This window comes from Gracilinanus agilis, chromosome 2, assembly GCF_016433145.1.
Source record: "Gracilinanus agilis isolate LMUSP501 chromosome 2, AgileGrace, whole genome shotgun sequence".
NCBI classification, from domain to species: domain Eukaryota; kingdom Metazoa; phylum Chordata; class Mammalia; order Didelphimorphia; family Didelphidae; genus Gracilinanus; species Gracilinanus agilis.
In genome coordinates, this window is record NC_058131.1 from 223,564,117 (window position 1) to 223,585,111 (window position 20,995).

At 35.7% G+C, this 20,995-nt stretch overlaps 1 protein-coding gene across 4 annotated transcripts in view; it reads right to left on the minus strand.

Moving 5' to 3' along the window:
* The window catches only part of RASGRP3 (RAS guanyl releasing protein 3), a 128,893-nt gene that overhangs the window by 31,732 nt on the left and 76,166 nt on the right, over positions 1 to 20,995 (minus strand). For all 4 annotated transcript variants that reach the window (XM_044663661.1, XM_044663659.1, XM_044663660.1 and 1 more), the window contains 2 exons: positions 7,114 to 7,191; positions 263 to 376 (listed from right to left, as the gene is read on the minus strand). In XM_044663661.1, the coding sequence (XP_044519596.1) occupies positions 263 to 376; positions 7,114 to 7,191 (192 nt within the window). The remainder of the gene's footprint in view (positions 1 to 262; positions 377 to 7,113; positions 7,192 to 20,995) is intronic.

A 20,995-nucleotide genomic window follows, 5' to 3' on the forward strand; every position in this document is an offset into this window, starting at 1 on the left:
CATGAAATAGAGAGAAGCTGAAGGCAAAGGAGAAAGAATGATTGAAGTTGAAATGAAAAGACATTGTGAAAGAGAAAGGGAGGGCTCTGGGTATGAAAAGCCCCTCTTTGTAGTCATTCATGACTTGGCACCTAGAAAATTGATGTAGCCTATTTTGAAGAAGTCTTTTACTATGAATTATTCCTATGCCTAAAAACTGACAACTTTTGGAAGAGCTAAAGGAACTTGAAAGTGCTATGTGTTTTGTTATTCAACTACTTACCTCAACTAACTTTCTTATGTGCTTGTTTATAATGGTTGGGTCAGGCTTTGGCATCACTCCCGATGCCCACTCCAATGGTACTACTGGCTTGTTAGGAGTTGTAGGAGAGGTAGGCTACAAAAAAAATATTTTTTAGTGTTAAATGTGGCATAAAAAGAAATTTCATCCCATGGCTAGGATATGAAATCTTAGAAGCATCACTATAGATCTTAGTTATTTTAATGATCATATGAAGCTGCAAAATAAAGTGGAATAAAAATGGCAGCCAGAGGACTACTGAATAAAATTCTCTATTGTGAGGAAGACACCATAAAAATGTTATCTGAATATGTACATGGGTCAACTAGAGATAAAACCAGGACCTCTGCTTTGGATAAGTGAGTGCCTTGTTGACATGGGATATAGTTATTTTCATCTTGTAGATTCAGAATAAAATCAGCCTTCTTCAACAATATCCATAGCTACTTGAGAGACTGGCTTAGCAATACATACAGAAAAAGATCAAGTATAAGGCATAAAGAATACATAATGCTTATCTAATAACATGCAGTTGACTGAGCAAATCATTCAATTTAGCCCAGAGGCTGGCAAACTTTGGCCTGTGGGCCATTTGCCAATACCTAGGTTAGCCCATTAATACACAAATTTAGCACAGGTACTTGCACAAATGTCCATCTATTGATTGATAATGACCTGGGGCTAGAAATGAATAAGAAAATAAGAACACGTTGGAAAATTATGTAGCACATTCAGTGAAACCAAGCTCCTTCCTGTCTCAAGAGCCCATGTTCTTAAACACTATTTTTCTCTGGGTTAATTCTATAATGGTTGTCAAATATACACAAGCATAATCTCAAAAACAAAATTGCAGGTGACCAAAAACTAATCAGTGGACCTGAAGATTATGAATTTAGCACTAAAAGGGAACTCTGAAATCCTCTAGTCCAATCTTCTAATTTTTTACAGATAAACAGACTAAGGTCTTGGGAGATTAAATGTCTTGCCTGAGGTCTCAGGTTATGGCTAAACTGGGAGCCAAATCTCTGAATAAATTCAATGCACTTTTCACTGCTCTGTACTTCCTTCTAACAACAGATGATTATGACTTAAGGTAATTTATTTTTGATCTATCAAGAGAGGAAAAACATATGGTGGGTTCAAGATAGTTGAATCCTTGTGCCAACTATGAACTGTATTAGAGAAGTAACATGTTACCATCTATCAGGTCCTCAACTATAAAATGGGGATGTTGACCTTTTCTTAGGTCCCTTACCTCTCTAAGTCAATGGTCCAGTGATTTCATTAATATCCTCTTGATTCAATACTAAAATTTAATCCTAATGAAGTATGAAGAGATGAAGTCAATTTGAAAATAGGAACAATGGATAGAAGTAGAATTCATACTATATTCCTGGCATAAAGGATGGCAGGGAAAATTAAAGAGGCAAGGAGGCTATCTGTGAACCGAAGGAAGCAAGAGGCAATTATGGAAATAAGGTGTAAAAGAAGTGGCAGGATGCTCGCCCAGCAAAGGTCAGGAATGATCGTTTTGTCCTTGCCATGGAGAGTTAGTCAAAGGGTTTAAAAAACAAGGTGAGGAGCATTAGTGGTTCTTTTCAATCCCTTTGTAACCTTTTCCACTTCTATATCACAACTAGTAGGTAAAGTTCTAAGACTGGAGGCAGGAACGGAGTCAGGAAAATCTGAGTTCAAATCTGCCTGCAGAGACCTACTGGCTATGTGATCCTGGGAAAGTCACTTAACCTCTGTCTGCCTCAGTTTTCACAACTGCCAAATCTAGATGGTCATAGCATCTACCTCTCAAAGTTGTTGTGAGGATCAAATGAAATATTTGTAAAGTATTTAGCACAGTGGCACATAGGATACACTTCGTTATTTAATAAATCCTTCTTTCCTTCCTTCATTTCTTCTTTCCTTCCTGCTCTCCCACACTTAAAGTTAGGATACCAGGGCAAAAATTAAATGGGATGAGGAAAGTTTCAAATCTATATACCAATAGATTTATAGGGAGGTAGTGTGACATAATGACTAGAGATCAGGATTTGTAATGGACTTGGATTCAAATCCTTTCCCAGATGCTTTTTAGATTCATGATTAAGTTGCCTTGTAAAGTAAATGAGATAATAAGATAATAAAAGAACAGAACTTTGCAAAGAGTGAGCTAATTATTCCTATAGAAAAGGTAAAAAAATGCATTTCCTAGCCATTGCTGAAAAGGTGGGAATACATGGGGGTAGAACATTGTTCCTGAATTTTTTATACAGGCCTTCAATAGTCAACAATCAAGCAAAATGAGCCATCTCTTAAACTATTCAGGTGGTTTCGAAGATTCAGACTTTTTGAAAACTTGATGCCCTTCTGACTTCAGTTACAACAGCCAGTCCTCCATCATAATTAAAAGAAAATTCAGAGATAGAGTTGGGATCCCATATTGGAAAAATGTAGAGAATTATCTGTCACACAAATTCTTCACATCTTTAGTATTCTGTTTTGACAATAATGACATAAGACTTTCCTTACATCAAGAAAGCTTTCTGCTGAAAGTGTTAGCTGACTCCTCCATCCACACGTTGCAGGTAATTTAAAAATTAGTGCCAACAACATTTTACTATTAATATTTTACTTAAGCTGATTACATAGATAAGTATTCTGAGAGGCGAATTAAAGAAAATTATTAATTTACATCCTAATTGGTAGCAGGATTTCTTTTTTTTTTTTTAAAAAAAACCCTTACCTTCCATCTTGGAATCAATACTGGGTATTGGTTCTAAGGCAGAAGAGTGGTAAGGGCTAGGCAATGGGGGTTAAGTGACTTACCCAGGGTCACACAGCTAGGAAGGATCTGAGGCCAGATTTGAACCTAGGACCTCCCGTCTCTAGGCCTGGCTCTCAATCCACTGAGCTACTCAGCTGTCCCTCGTGATTTCTTTTCTGCTGGGAACAACTTTCTATTTTTCAATTAAGAGTTTGCATCTTCCTTTTGCAATTATATGTAGCATTATTTCATGTGATCCTATCTCTCTTCTAATGTATCATTTATCCTTTGCTCTTGGTATGCAACTAGGTAATTTTTATTTTCTAATTATACATTCCTCTGGTAATACCCTTTACACAACTTTTACTGCATAATTCCTCTTTTGTAATGTGTTGCAATCTGTTTTTGCTGCTATGCACTTTACCCTCTTGATGTTCCTTAACTGCAATTCTTCAGAGGCTGTGTTCTCCCATGACATAATCATACAACACAAAATAACCTGTTGTCATTCAGTCATTTAGTCATATCGGACTCTTCATGATCCCATATGGAGGATTCTTGGCAAATATACTAGAGTGGTTTGCTGTTTCAGTCTCCTGCTTATTTGACAGATGAGGAAACTGAAGCAAATAGGATTAAGTGACTTGCCCAGGGCTCCTAGCAAGTGGATGAGGTCAGATTTGAATTCCAGTCTTCCAGACTCTAGCCCTAGGCCTCAATTATTCATTATAATACCTAGATGCCCCAGAATAATACTTGTATTTAAAAAGATGGGATTTTTATGTCAAAGAGAAGAATGAGGTTATTAAAAGAACTTTCAATTTCCTAAAGAGAACCCATTCAGCTCTTCTTTTAATTATGAGTCTAATTCATTGACTATTTGTCATATATACTCAAGGCATATTTATTATTATTATTATTATTATTATTATTCAAGATATAAGCTCCTTCATCCTTACATCCTAGTGAATTGCAGGGGGTGAATGGGATGAGTACTATAAAGCAAGCATATGAGAATTTGAATACTTCAGGCTAATCTGCATCCTCGTTAGCTCTCTCAATGAAGAGTCAGATTTGTTTTCTATTTTTTTGTTGCATGTTGCATTTGCTAACTTATTTGGTAACTCTTAGGGGCAACCTCCCAAATCAAGCCACTGTTATACAAAGCATCTAGAACATTCCCAAGAATTGTCAAAACTAATAGCAACAACACCAACAACATCAAAACTTCTTGAACTTTAAGTTATTTTTGAAAAATAATTGTAACAATCTTCTTGATTCACTTGAACTCACAGGGGGACTAGAAATGAACTTCCTAAAAATAAAAAAGGTTAAAGAAGTGAATTCAGTTGAAACTCAGAAAGTTGTTCCTAGCAGAAAAGAAGCCAGCCTATCAGTTAAGATGCAAATTAATAATTTTCTTTAAATCACATCTCAGAATACATATCTATGTAATTAGCTTAAGTAAAATATTAATAGTAAAATGTTATTGACATTCATTTTTTAATTAACTGCAACATGTGAGTGGGGGAGTCAGCTATCACTTTCAGCAGAAATCCCATCTTTTTTTTAATACTCGTATTATTGGGAGGCAGCTGGGTATTATGGTGAAGAGGGTGCTGGGCCTAGAGTCGGGAAGACTGAAATTCAAATTTGAGCTCATTCCCTTACTAGATGTGTGACTGTGGGCAAGTCACTTATCCTTGTTTGCTTCAGTTTCCTCAGCTGTCAAATAAGCTGGAGAAGGAAATGCAAACCATTCTAGTATATTTGCCAAGAACAATCCAAAAGTTAAAGATCCTCACACTCTCCCTCCTTGCAAGTTTTTATCAACATGTACAGTGGAATTAGAGTAATTCTTCCTTTCTTCTTGCATCTGTGTAAAGGCACCTTGGGTTTTTAGATCATTGCATTCTTCCCTGATTACAAAAGTCATTATATACCATATTATATACTATACAGTTAGTAAAGCATGGATTTATAGACTGCTAGGTGTAGAAGAAACCTTCATGTTTTTGTTCAGTCTCATCCAACTCTTTGTAACCCCCAAATGGGGTTTTCTTGGCAAAGGTACTGGTGTGGTTTGCCATTTCCTTCTTTGGTATATTAAGTCAAATAGAGGTTAAGGAACTTGCCTCTGGCCATGCAGCTAGGAAGTAAGGATCTGAGGACAGATTCCAAATCAAGTCTTCTTGACATCAGGCTCTATCTGCCATGCAACCCAACTGTCTCAGAAGAAGAAACCTGAGACCATCTAATGAAACTGAAGGGGGGAAACTACATGTAAGAGAGTGTAAGCGTTTCTACAGGCTTTTTGTTTTTTGTTTTTTATTTTCATATCAATCAGTGCCATATTTCTAAAAGGCAATATAAGAAATAGGGCCCTGCAGACAAGATAAGGAAATGCTTCTCCCTCCTCTCCCTGGCCGGTAGCAGGAAAAGGAGGCATTAAAGATGAAAGAGATGATATAAAATATGAAATGAGCATCACTATAAAAATCAATCATGGGGTTATCATCAATAACGAATACTTCCTGAATTCCTAATGTAATAAATTCTTAATAAGAACCCTGCTATTCGTACAGAATGCTGTACACACTATCAGACACACTCCCAAGCCTTCTGACTCCTAGCCCCATGAGCTCACCACTACAGAGAAGACCATGTAGTAGATGACATAAAGGGTTATGATATAAGCAATTAGCAAGTGTAAATCCACATTTATAGAAAGACTGGGCAATTTGTGCCTCTATGGAGCAGAAACTAGGTTTTTCTTTCTCATTCTCTAAATTTTAGTCTCAGTATTCTTATTCGTTTAGCCTTTGCATACAGTCAGAGATAATTGTGAGTTTATTTGCTAAAATCACTAATGACCATTTTGTTCTGTGATATCCTTAATTCTATTCCATATTATTTATTCAGAAACACCCCTATTCAGATTGTTGAACTGAGACAAAGACACTATTACAGACATTTGGGAACTAATCAGTGGTCACAAAAAAGGAAAACCGTCTAGTTTTATTTTGAAAATTTAAAAATCCCCTACTCTTTGAAAGAAATATATTATCCCCTGGGGACATGTTGGCTGCTCTGATGAATGATTAATGAGTTTAACACTAAGGGATGATTACTTTTGGTAGTTTTCTTTTGGCATCTAATTCGTATGGTTTCACAAGATTTAGACCTACAAAGGCTTTCAGATATTTCAGTCCCCCTGCCTTCTTCCCCTGCCATTCACACATTTCAAAGGAAGAAATCAAAGACAAGAGAAGCTAAAAGACTACTTCAAATGACTGCTACTAATAAACAAGTAGTAACTAATAGAATTAGGAACCTCATGCCCAAATATTTAGAATTAAAAAAAATCTAGGGTATTTTCTGAAAATAAAAGGCACAACAAATATAAACATTGTATAAAGTAGATTAATAAGGAATTTATTCTTGTGATGCAACATGAAGCGAGCAGACCAGGAGAACACTTTACATAGTGACAATAATGTACAATGATTAATTGTGAATGACTTGACTATTATCAACAAAGCAAGGACAGTTCCAGAGGACACATAACCAGAAAGGTTATCCACCACCATAGAAGGAACTGACAGAGTTAGAATGCAGATAGAAAGATACCATTCTTTGCTTTGTTTCCTCCATTAATTTTTCTCTCGTGTAAGCAACATGTCTTATTTCAAAATGTGATGAACATGGAAATCAGTACTATATGACAACACATGTACAATCTATATCACATTATCTGCCTTCTTGGAGAGGGTTGGAAGGGAGGAAGGGAAAGAAAGAGAGAGAACATGGATTGCAAAATGTCAGAAAATGACTACTGAAAATTGTACTAACTTAATCTGGAAGAAACATTAAAGATACAATAAGGAAAAAGAAAAGAACTGAATCCTTAAGCTGTTTCAGCTCATATTTTACAAAAAGGAAAATGGGGATAATGTTTATTTGGAAAAAATTAAATCCTTAGTTCTTCTGATCTCAAAGCACCAGTCTGATGGCCAACAATACCAAGCAAACAATACTATTTAGCACTATTCCCTGCTTTTAAAAGCATCCCTACCGATTTAGAATTTCTGGGTTCCAGCACCAATGAAAGTTTGTAAATATCGTCTTCTGTATGATAGAGGTCAAGAGAAAGCTATAAAAAAAAAAGGAGAAAAAAGTCAATCACGTTAGGTCATAATTTCAACAGTACTTAAGGATGAACATACAATTTTCTTACATGGCTGAGGTTTTTCCCTTTAGTATAGATATCTGAGTTATAAGTATCCAATATAATTTATTCATCCTACAAGTTAAGGTGGTAAAATAGCAAAATAGGAAATAAACATAAGTATAAAAATTGATCAAGATATCATCATCATCATCATCATCAATAACAACAATAGATATTGCCTGAATTCCTGATGTAACATCTACTGACTGCATCCTTTACCAGGGACTTAGGATGCAAATCAAGTAAAGATAAAATATTAAGTGTTTTGAAAGTCTTAAAGTGCTACTTAAATGCTAGATATTATTGCAAAGATATTCAGATCCAATTCCTCCCTATGAGAATTTATTTTCTAGCTGAGGAGACAAGACATGTACATAAGCAACAAATACAACCATAATAGTAATAATCAAGGACATGATAATAATAATAGTTTGCACTTATATAAGCCCTTAAGGTTTGCAAAGCATTTTGCAAATATTATCTCATTTGATCCTTACAACAAACCTGGGAGTTAGTTGTTGTTATCATCGTCATTTTAGAAATAAGGAAATTGTTGGGCAGAGGTAAAGTAGCTTGCCCAGGGTTGCATACCAATAAGTTTGAGAGCTAAAACTTAAAATAAGATTTTCCTGGCTTTGAGGACAGTTGTCTATCCACTTTGTCAAACTGCCTCTCCACAGCAGTAATAACCATTATTTATATGAAATGTTAAGTTATGTAAAGCATCTCATTTTATCTCCACAATAATGCCTGGAAGTAAATAACCAGAAATTTTTATCCTCATTTTCCCAATAAGGAAACTGAGGCTAGGAGAGATAAAAAGACTTATCCGTGCTCACATAACTAGAAAGCTTCAGAAGGCTGCTGAGTACCAAATGAGTGGTTCAACCCAAAAGAGCTCAGAGTAAGGAATAATGACATTGTACTGAAGCAGTGTCAGAAAGAGATATTGTGACTTTCTCTGGGCATTTAATCAAGGAGAGACAGAGAGAAAGAGGGTGTTCCAAGAAAGGGAATGATCTGGTCCAGCAGTTTTTAAGATTTTTTGGTTTCAAAAACACTTTATATTCATAAAAACTCTTTAGGCCCCCAAAGAATTTTTGTTTATGGCTGTCATATCTATCAGTATTTACTGTTATGAGAAATTAAAACTGATAAATTTCATTTTTTTGCTAATCATTTAAAATAATGGCAAATCCATTGTATTTGAACTAAATGACTTATTTCAATTAAAAAAAACTTTTGAAAGTCTCTTTAATGTCTGGTTCAACGGAAGACAGATTCTCATACCTGGTACTCATATCATTCAGTCTATTGTAATATGTTATTTTGGTTGAAGTACAGGAAGAAAATCTGCTCTCATACAGATATGGGGAGGAATATTTTAACAGACAAATAGCCTGTTAGTATTATTGTTATTAGAATAATTTTGATGTTGTGGACCCCTTAAAAGGGTCTTGAAGGTCGCAGGAATCTATGAACTATACTTTGAAAACTGTCCATCTAGATGAATACCTTGGAGGCATTGGAAAAAATTGTCCATTAACTTTGGAAAGGGTCCACACTTTTGTTAAATTACAATAGATTTACCATTCCAAATCATCTAGAACAGTTTCCATATGCAATTATTCTGTTCTTTTACTAAAGACTTACTCTAATGCCTCATCGCAGTTAACCTAAGTCAAAGACCATGACAAAATGCACTAGCTCTGGTGGGTCCTACCAAACTGGAAAGGCTCTGAATATGGGCTTCAGAGTGAATGAGTGGAAGAATGAATACATGAAAAAGTACTTATAAAGCACTTCCAGCTACAAATACAAAGAAAAAAACACAGTGGTCCTTCGGATACATTAGTAATACTTTTTTTCTAGTGTCATTTCCATGAATACAATACAGTCAAGATTTATTAAGCACCTGCTGTGTGCCAGGCACTGTGATAAGCACTAGGGATACAAATAAGAAAAAATAGTCCCTACCTTCAAGGAGTTAACAAGTTAATTGTAAATTAAGTTAATTACTAATGAAATCATATCCATTTCTGATGTTGAGTCATTTGCTAATGCCAAGAATTTTAGTGGTGAAAACTTGCTTTTCTGAATCTTCAGAAGCTATGGCTAATAAGGAGACAAAGGCAACACAGTATATACAAAGGCAAGTTACCAGATCATATCACTAGAAGAGATAGTTCTCTTTTGATAAACTACTGGGGCCAGTGACCTGAAAGGAAGTTGTCTGGAGCTCTCTCTGTCAATCTAAAGGAAAGTGGTGGAGGAGGGAGTGGCAGATATTTGACCTCCCTCCCACACCCAGTTCACATCACCTCCTCTATCTTCCTTAATACTTCATCTAGGCTAGTTTACCTGACCTGGCAGTGGTAGTTAATTGGCACTTAATGTTGGTGATGATGAGAATGGTGGGCCCGTTCTTCATAGGAATTGCTCCCTGGCTTTGGAGTGGACTTTAAGCAAAGATGGTGGAGGAAGAATGATTGTTGCTATTTCAAGAGCTTTGGAGTTTGTCTGACCATCAGTAGTAGTTGGTCAGTGTAATAGCAGGGACAATAGGACCCTTTCTCTGTAGAAATCTGTAGATGATGATTTTCGTGGCCAGGCTGGAAGAGACAGTTGTCTGGAGATCACTGCTTTTCCCAGGTTTCTTGGGTTTACTATACCTTACTTTGGTGCCAATTGGTCAACAATAAGTATTGGCTGATGGTCAGGATACATTTTACAAAGGAATATGTATGGAGAAGGCAACTGAAGATTCTCAATTAATTAGAACAGCCCAATTAAAGACAAAGTCCTCAGAGGAATTACAATCTCCCTAAAAGTATACATTTGGAACTAAAAAGAATTTGAAGTTGTTGAAGAAAGGAAGAAAGATAGATCCTTAGAGGAAGAAGCAGTGGATTTATCCTGCAAGGAATAATAAAATGGTTCCATAAAAGTTATCAGGTGACTATCAGAGATTATCCAGTTGAGGTCAGATGAAGAGGAAGAGTAGCTCTGCTTGATAAATTCCTGCTCAGGGGCATTGAAGCATCTATTTATGGATTTGATAACAACAATAAAGGGCTCTGTGTTTTATCCTCCAGGGAGCAAAGACATAACAAAGAACCTCCTGAGACTTGGCCAAATAAGATAAGAAGTATCTTCTTTTGGAGATCTGTATGAGCACAAATCATACTATAAGAGGGTACTTAGAAAGTAATGGGCAAGAAATTGAAGCACTGAAGAGCACAGGTTGGTTTTTCTAATCTCTGTCCATTGAATGCAGGAGTTAAAAAAATGATTCGAGGAATGAGTAGATGATTAAGAATGTGATGTGTGGTAATTGGACTTTAGATTTCTGAGCAGTATCTTCCAAAATAGAAATTATAGACTACTGGCAAGGGATGGAGTACACCTGATAAAGTCTACTATTTATCTGGGGTTTTGCAAATCTGAAAGGTATTATGAAGTAGTGTTAATAGAGAGCCAACTCAAAGCTAGAAACAGTTGTGTGAAGTAAAATACCTCCATCCCGCGGCACCCCAACGATGAGATATATGTGTCAGAGGGTAACATTATATCTAATGGCCTGATGCTGGCATCTCCTGGCATGCCCTGGGGTCAGTGTGGGCGTCCCTAGCATCAACATGCCAGAGCCAGCATAATGCTACTGTGCAGCATGACATTTGAAAGCCATTGGCCAAGGATAGGTTTTTTAAACCCGTGAGGGAAGTGGAATCTATCTCTCAATTTTCATGCCTGTACCTATTGGATTGGGTTTTGGCTCTCTGTGCTGCCAGGCACTGGCTTATCTAGGACCTGGATCTTTGACAAGCAGCAGAGATTGCAGTCATCTGGCAAAATGAAGTATCAGATCTATTAGGCTAAAATTGAACTTTCTCTATCTCTATTATAATTGGGTTAGTGGACCACAAGCTTAATCAAGAGGATAACATTGGAACACTCGGGCTATCCATAAGTCATCCATCGCTCTCTGACACATGATGAGCACATCTTTTCCTATGATGCATTTCCCTAAAGATTTCTGGAAATTGCAAAGATGCAAATGAAGGCTAGCTATCAGAAAAAAACAACAACTGCTAATCAGATCTGGCTTTCAGAACTATCCATCTGACCAGCTTTCCTATTCCTCCTCAATATATATATCACCATTTACCACATGGCATTCTCATGTCCCTGCTTTTATAGTCCATTAAAGACAAAAATGATCAAACTCATAACTGAAGTGAAGTTGATTACATAGATATGTTTTTGCCTTGCCTGGAAGTTCTAGTCAAGATGATATAAATAATGTAACAGCCTGTACAGGATTGACACACCCAACTTTGTTGGCATGCAGCAACCCTAAAAATAAGTCAGACCAACATAGTAGGATTCAAAATAGGTTCAACAGATGTAAACATTCTGAAAAAATCTTGATTGTAGACCATAACATGCCTTTACCTCATAACATTTCCTCCATTTAGATAGCCTTCCTCACCTCCAAATCCCAATTCGATTCTAATCCCATTTCCTTCATAAAGTTTCTCTAGTCCTATTCAAAAGTGAGTTTCCTAATCTCTGAACTCCCATTGCACATACAGCCAGTACTATCCAGTATGATTCCTAATTAATCATTAATTTCTTTCATGTGTACCAGTTTAGACTTCATTAGACTATAAACTTTGGGAGGGCAGGCATGTTTTAAATTTCTTCAGATCTTCCTTAGTGCCTAATATAATGACTTGAATATAGTAGGCAAAAAAAAATATGTATTAATCGACTGAAGATTTTTTAAACATTAAAAAATACTCAGGTGATTATTTGAATTAGATATATATTCAAATTTTCTGGTTATTTGCTTACATCTTTAGATTTTCTCTTAGATATTTAACTTTATGAAGTATCATAGCTTTGCTGCATATGACCTGTGCGTTCTTAGGCAAGTCACTTTTCCTTTATGGACCTGTGGTTATTCTCAGGAAAACAGAGAAGAAGGTGGGTAAAACCATCTCTAAGATCCCCTCAAATCCCACAATCCTGTTTGGAAAGAAATCAGAGACCTCAGACTCTCATAACTCTAAAGAATGTCAATAAATCAAGAGCTATCATTTATGTTTTTATAGCAATCCCCTTATTTTATTTGCAGTGCTAAAGTTTCCTTTTCCTATCCATGGTATCACTTGTTCAGTAAAAATTCTATTGGCTTCTATGGTCTAGTCCAGATAAATGAGTGGTTCTACTTCACTAATGTCTTCTTAACTGGTGTTACTGCATATTGTCTAGATTCTAAGAATATTAACTTTAGGTTAACTTATTTTGAATCCTACTATTTTTGCCATGTTGTTTTATTAGATTTGAGAGGAGCTGCTCAGTAGCCACACGTTCCCAAATTTGTGTGTATTAACTCTGACCTGGATTGCCTGGGCCTAGTTAGAAAAAAGTACTACTGTGTAGTCAAGCTTACTCTACTTGAACCAGTTTTTGAATTTTTTTTTCCAGCAGACTGAAAAATGCAGGTACTTTCCAGTTATTTGCATATCCTCAGAATGGTAAGTCACAGCAAGACCTAAAAATATCATGAAAAAAATACTGAAAGAATATTTCTCATGTTATGAAATTGAAACATCATTTAAAATAAAACTTCAGACTATAATGAAAAATGTGATTCTGGCTAAAAACATCATTATCTGCCCTTTCTTTGCAAGGGAAAAACATTTGGGCAGTTCACAGTGCAGTTATAAATGTAGTAGTCTGCATTTGGGAACATGAAAAGTATATTACATGAACAGACACATATATTTAGCTACTCCTCTCCCTTTTCCCCAAAACATTTCATTATGTAAAGCCATGAAATCTGAAATCCCAATTGCAGAGAAATTTGATTTATAGGCAGGACAAAGGGCAGATTCTTCAAACTACAGTTTTGTAGTACATTTGACTTGGACTACTAGCAAAATTTTAAGAAAATTGAATCAACTGGATAGTAGTACATCAATATTTAGAAAATGAAGCAGTAATCATTAAACATCAGCTGGGCTTCATCATGAACAGGATATGCTAGACTAATCAAATTTCTTTCTTGGGGTATAGAAGGGGAGGATGACTAGGCTGGTAGGTCAGATATAGTGTGTCCATATTTCAGCATATCATTTGACAGTCTCTCATACTATCCCTTTGGACAAAATGGAGAGTTGTAGGGTAGATAGTACTGTTAGATCCATTTGGAATACCTTGAATAAGTGTAATGGGTCAATATCACCTAGGATGTAGGTCTCTAGTAAACAGTCACAGGGATCTCACCTACGCTCTGTAAACATTTTGCTAATTGTGTGAATAAAGGCATAGAAGGCACCTTATCAAATCTGAAGATTAAACAAAGCTGGGATATGTGGCTAACATGGTAGATAACTGAAGAGAGATCCCAAAAGATCTTGACAAGTTAGACATAGTTGTCAAATTTGACAAGATAGAAATTTAACAAAGATAAATATCTAATCCTACACTTGTTTAAAAAAAAATGGAGTCAACTGAAAAAGATGAGGGTGGCAAGTACATAGAAGACCATTTGTTTGAAAGCTAACACAGTTTTAAGCTGCAGTGAGTCCATGATAAGGGAAGCCATAAAACCACCATATTCTGTTCTGGTCAAGTGACATCTGGGATTTTCAATTTAATGTCAGGTTCCACATTTTAAGAAAAATTGATAAACTGGATTATATCCAGAGGAGGGTAAACAAGAATGTGAGCATTTTAGAGATGAAGCCATATATGAGAATCAGAAGAGAATACTTAAAGGATGAATAAAAACTGTTTTCCAGTATTTGAAGGGCTGTGACATGGAAGAAAGAATAGATTTGTTCTGTTCATCTAGGATGTGAGAATTATGATTAGTGGATAGAAGTTGTATGAAGAAATATTAAGCCTTTATATAAAGAGAGATTTCCTATTAATTGGAGCTATGCAAAAGCGGAATATATATGGAGTCAATACAATGGAATTAGTAGATTTCCTTTGACTAAAAGACTTTTAGTTCAGTCTAAACAATGCTTTGTTGGGAATACTGTAAAAAGAGTTCATGTTTAGATATTAATTGGGCTAAATGATTTCTAAGGGTTTTTCTGACTCATATTCTGTGACTATAACATCATGCTTTCTAAAACCTGTCATGTAGCTCAGTTTGCCTAGACATTACAGTATGTGAGGTTCTAAAGTAAGATCACTCTGGAATGAGACTAGAAACAAATTATGACAGACTTTAAATAGTAAAAGAGTTTATATTTGATCCTGGCATCAATATGGAGCCTCTTGAACATTAAAATAATATCATCTAAGCCACACTTTAGGTATATCAATTTTGCAGCTAAGTGAAGGGTTGATTGAAGATGGGAGTGGACAGAAAGCAGGAAGACTAATTAGGAGAATATTATAGATAATCCATGTGAACAATAATGAGGGTGTGAACTAGGGTGGTGGTTGTGTGTGAATGAAAAGGAGATGACAAATGTGATATATTGTGGAGGCAAAATCAACAGCATTGGGCAACTAATTGGATATGAAGGAGGCTGTGAAAGAGAAGCCAAGAATGATTCCAAAGTTTCAAACATGAAGTCTCTGGAGGAGTAGCAGTGTCCTGAGTGAAATTATAGAAAGGAGTTCATTGGGCAGGAAGGGAGTATGGAATTTGGAATAATGCATTCTTTAGACAGGTAGAGTTCAAGATATGTTTGGGACCTCTAAATAGACTTATCTAATAGACAGTTGGTGATATAGGATTATAACTCATCAGGAGACAACTGAGACTTTGATATGTGCGTTTGATTTATCTGAAAAAAGATAAAGTTGAACCCATGAGAGCTGAAGAAATACCAGAAGGTATTTGAGGAAGAAGTAAAGAGGGTCTAAGAAAAAAATCCTAGGGCCCATCCATCTAAATGATGATCCAGAAAAAGTAAAGAAATGTATGCCTGCTCACTATGACATTGCTTTTTAATGTTATTTTGGAATAGAAAGTCTTCTGAAAAAAATAATAAATTTGGTTTTGTTTTCATTAAATGTTACTTTAAAGTATATTTCAATCTCTGTGAGATCTTGAAGTTCTTTTTCAGATAGTCTAATAGGAAGAAGACTGGGGGAAAAGTGTTCAGATAGTCAGGAAGAGAACCAAGAGAGGGTAGCGTCACAAAACCAAGAAAGAGAGAAGAGAGTGGTCATGGGTCAAAATCTGGAGGTCAAGAAGCATGACTAATAAGTAAAAGTCAATAGATAAAGTGAATGTCATCTAGAGAAGATAATCAAAGAGGAAAGCTCTCAGGGGAGAAAGGCAGAAGGATGGGATCGAGGGCATGGGTAGAAGGACTGGCTTTGGAAAGATAAACAGACACTTCTTCCACTGTGATTGGAAAAAAGGAAAAGAGAATAAAGCAATAGGGACATGAAATATAAATAAGATTTTCAGACCAATAAACTATTTATCCACCAGTTCACACTTCCTCTTCAGAATGTCTAAATTTGTGTTGTTATTTTGAAAGTTTATAGCTGATTGATGTCACTTGAACCTGAAGTTTTAAGCCTTTCAGTTGAATCCTCTAATTCCTAACAAGCAAGGTTTTCTACATATTTCTTAGAAACACCGATACTAAGTTTTGTATAGAAATATGCAGTTGACTTACATATTCAACCTTTATCTAGAGCCTGCTTTGGTGTTTTACACACAGTAAGTACTTAATAAATCCCCAGTGGGTTATATTAACAACATTCTAACAAAAATAATTAGAGGATTCTTTAAAGGAGAAAAAAACCTGATTACTTGGTTTATTTGGCTGTTTATCTAATACCAGGTTAATCAGTCTAATGATTCTGTGTAGATACAGTTACAGTACTTAAAATTTAAAAATAATGATGACTTCTTACTCACTAAAGAAATTAAAAAAATGTAGATTTATGTAATGTCATAATATGCAACCCAGCTGTTCATGTAGATGTAAAAGTTAAACTACCAAAAAAATATTTTATTTCTCCTTTGATTCCTTTTGAACAATTAAAAACAATGATTTTGAATTTCAATGATAAAGGAAAGTTCCAAAAAAATGAAGTAATAATAAAAAGTTTAAAAGAGGCTGTACTAATATGATAGGATGTTTAGGGACCATTTTTTCATTGACCAAGAACTTCAAGGATGACCTCGTAGCTTATAAAAAATATTAAGAGTTCAGAGAGAACAAGGCAAAAAAAAGAATGGGTATTTTTGACCAAGAATAGTAAAACTTCATGGAATTGACTACCTTCATCCTATCCAGCTTAAATCTTAATGACATAATTAAAAGGTCTTGGTTTTGCTGGGGGAACGGGCTCTCTCAAATGATTTTTATAGAAATTATCTTTTCACAAGCAAATATGGTCCTCTCCTTTATTCATATAAGGTTCAAAAGACTATTTTCTAAGCCTTATAACTATTCAATAGAGAAAAGAACAATTGTTTACATACCAAAAGAATGATTTTCAGAGAAAAAACAAAAACTTTCATTAGGTTGTAAATAAGTATTAAAAGCTCGATATTTATTTTAAAGCAACATTGCTGATAATCACACACTAAGAGTTCTCATATTCAAATTATATTGGACTAATAAAGTCAAACATTAACAATTGAAAAATATTAATTGTTTATAGATAAGCAAAACCAATATAATAAAAATAATAATCCTTCCTTAATTAATTTAACTATTCAGCACCATACCAATCAAACTATCCAAAAATTATTTCATAGGACTAGAAAAAAATAATAAAATTCATATGGAAGAATGAAAGGTGAAGAATATCTAGGGAATTAATGAAAAAGATAACAAGGAGGCCAAGCTACATTAGTACTCAAAATATAATATAAAGTGGTAGTCATCAAAGCAATCTGGTACTGGCTAAGAAATAGAGTAATGGATCAGTGAATAAGTTAGGAAATCAAAATACAGTAGTTAATGACCATAGTAACCTACTATTAGATAAACTCAAAGATCCAAGCTATTGAGGGAAAATCTCACTATTTGACAAAAACTGTAAGAAAAAATGGAAAAGAGTATGACAGAAACTAGGTATAGACCAGTGGTTCTCAAACTCTTTTGGCCTACCACCCCCTTTCCGGAAAAAAATATTACTTAGGCCCCTGGAAATTAAAATTTTTTAAATTTTAATAGCAATTAATAGGAAAGATAAATGCACCTGTGGCCATCACCACCTCCCTGGATCACTGCAGCACCCACCAGGGGGCGGTGGCACCCATTTTGGGAATCACTGGTATAGACCAACATCTCAGACCATACACCAAGTTAAACTTTATCTAGAAATTAATGAATGCCACAAACAAATTAGGGGAACAAAGAAAAGTTTACCTTTTAGACATGAATAAGAGAAGAATTTATGACCAAATAAGAAAGAGGATATAATTTAAAGGTATAATTACATCATATTTAAATTTTTTTGTACAAACAAAACCAACACAACCAAGAAATTAGAAGAGAAACAACAAATTGGGGATGGGGGAATTTTTTAGCAAATGTTTTGACAAAGTCCTCATTTGTTAAATAAATCTAAGTCTAATTTGTACATTTTGAGCCTAAGTCAAATTTATAAGAATACAAATTATTCCCCAATTGATAAACAATTAAAGGATATTAATAGGTACTTCTCAGAGGAAGAAATTTAAACTATCCATAGTTATATGAAAGTGCTCCAAATCACTATTAATGAGAGAAATGCAAATTAAAATAACATTGAGATACCACCTCACACCTAACAGATTAGCTAATGTAGCCAAAAAGAATAATGATATATATATTGGAAGGGATGTGGGACATAAAGTGAAGAAGAGAACAGAACCAGGAGAATAATGTATACAGTAACAGAAATACTTTAGAATGATTAAATATGAAGGCTTAAACTATAATCAGCAAAACAAGGTCCCAAGCTAACCCCATGGAACTCATGATAAAAAATATTACCCACAGCCAAAAAAGGAAATATTGGAATCTGATTTCAGATTCTAACTTTCATTCATTTCCTTTGTGAATTTTTTTATTTTCTGTGGTATAGCATGGGGAACGTGGAAATATGTGTGGTATGAAAGTATTGGTTATAACCTATATCGGACTATTTACCACCTTAGGGAGGGGAAAGAAGGGAGTGAGGATGGTAGAGAATATGAATTTCAAAAGTCAAATAACAATTGTCAAAAGTTGTTTCTACATGTAATTGAAAATAAAAATAAAATAAAGTTTAAAAAATTATATTGGACTAATGAACATTACTTCACTGATTTGGCAGGTGATAACTTCTTTAGCAAAGAAGTAACTCAGATTTTTTACAGATTCTTGGGTATGGGAGAATAGATAGATGAGAAATCTAAACTCTTCAAATGCTCTGACATTGTCCCTCCTAGTATTCAAGTAGCTTTTCTTCAGGCAGACATTCCCCTAACGGGTTTGGCAAAGAAGGTACTTCATAAACTTTGAAGCTGTCACCTAAGTGTTAACTATTATTGTCATGGAACACCGCCTAAAATACCCCCAACTTTCAACAGAAATTGAAAAAAGCATAGATTCATGTGACCTGGATGGGGGAGCCCAATTCTTGCTCTCTACCCTAAGAGGGATGAATATCTTTCCATAAGACATCCTTGATACTCTACAAGAAAAATGATCATGAGGATCAAGTTGGAAAATCACCTTCCAGAATAACCTGTTTGTTTATGTCTATTTTGTAAAACATCCCAGTCATTTTTTTTAAACCCTTGTACTTCGGTGTATTGTCTCATAGGTGGAAGATTGGTAAGGGTGGGCAATGGGGGTCAAGTGACTTGCCCAGGGTCACACAGCTGGGAAGTGGCTGAGGCCGGGTTTGAACCTAGGACCTCCTGTCTCTAGGCCTGACTCTCACTCCACTGAGCTACCCAGCTGCCCCCCCCCCCCAGTCATTTTTATTAAGTTAAGCCATGCTAAACAACTTGTATACTTTTATGAATGACAGAAGTATTAGATATTATTTAACCTTGAGAGATGGGAAAATAAAGGTAGCTACACCTTCACTTGCCTAGATACAAAAAAGGATACTCTGTTATAATCAAAAGAAGGCTGGAAAAAGGGTCCTAGAGCTAGAAGTCTAACTCTGCCACTTATTAGCTTTGCAGCCCTGGGCAAGAAAGGGAAATAATAATTCGTGCCATACTTACCTCACAGGTGATGTAGGATTTTGTAGCACTTTATAAAACTTAAAATACTATGTAATTGAAAGTGTTATTTTTCGTGAAGTGGATAAATATGCATTTAGGGAGAAGGATCTCGGGAATGGAAAGAATGCTTCAGACAACAGTTCTCCACATGGTGGACAATAAGATGCTACTTCTGAGAGAATCATCATTAAATGTAAGGTAAGTAGCTTTGCTAATATTCTGGTATCAGACTTAGATATTCTGCAAATTGCCCTAGATGACTAACTTTAGAGTTAGGAAGGACCTTTTTGATTGATTGCATAGCTAAAACTAACAGAGCCTTCAAAAAGTTTGGACAATTCTTTGCTTTATCTGTGTCTGGGGAAGCTCTGTGACTCTTTGGCTTATGGTGCTCAGTAAAAGACCATCAAGCCTAAAAAATCAAAATTCAAAATCCAGAACTAGTGTTGCTACCAGGCCAGTAACCTTCTGGATACATGCCAGTGAAAGCTGAACTAAGGACTCATTCATCTAGCAGTGATGCCACTTGGGGGACATGAATTCGGTGGAGCCAATGCTATGTTGAAACAAGAGTCAGTCTAAGAGCCTACATAACCTTCCACATCAAGGTAGTGTATATATTTATGTATGTGGCAGGGGTTAGGGGAGAATATTGTGATCTTCCAGCTCCCAGAGGTTCAATATAACAGTTAGGGGAGAATATTATACCTCTGAGGTTTGGAGGGAAATGTTTTTGTATGTTCATTATTGCTGTATCTTTGAAGTAAATATTTCTTTGTAAAAGCTACTCACAATTGTCATTAAATTGAACTAAAGTTTGGTCATGGATCCTTAACAAGGGAGGGTAGAGGGATATAGCCAGTGGGGTTCAAATCTGGCAGAAGGAGAAAGATAAAACACCAACCCCTTAGAGCATCCTAGAATACTGAGAGGAAATGTAGCCTTCCTGGCCCTAAGAAAATGGGGCAGAGTATAAATGTTACACATTAGATGCATAGCAAAGGTGAGATAAAAGCTCAAGTCTCCTAACTCTCAAGTCAGAGCTTTACAACTACCCCAAAAGGCATTCCCAGGCTGGGTTTATCTGAAAACTGACAACAACAAATTAACCACTACCTATTGTCCTATATCTTTCTTTATTTCTCAATCAATCCTCTTGAAAAAGCATTGCTTCTTGCTCTCTTCTTAAGCCTTCAGGCTGGTTCTTGACCTGGTTATTCATTTGAAACTACCATCTCTAAGGGCCTGTCTTTAATTGTCACCCTCTCAGATCTTGTTGCAGCATTGGCCTCAACTGATGATTCTCTCTTTCTGCAAACTTTCTCTATGGGTTTTTGTGACAATGCTCCCTTTCCTGATTTTCCTTCTGTTTCTCTGCTTCTTCTCAGCCTCTTTTCTGGTTCCTTACCCATATTATATCTCCTTACTGTGGGTATACCACAAGGCTCTATCCTAGACTATCTTCTCTTCTCCTCTCCTCTCCTCTCCTCCCTTCCCTTCCCTTCCCCTCCCCTCCCC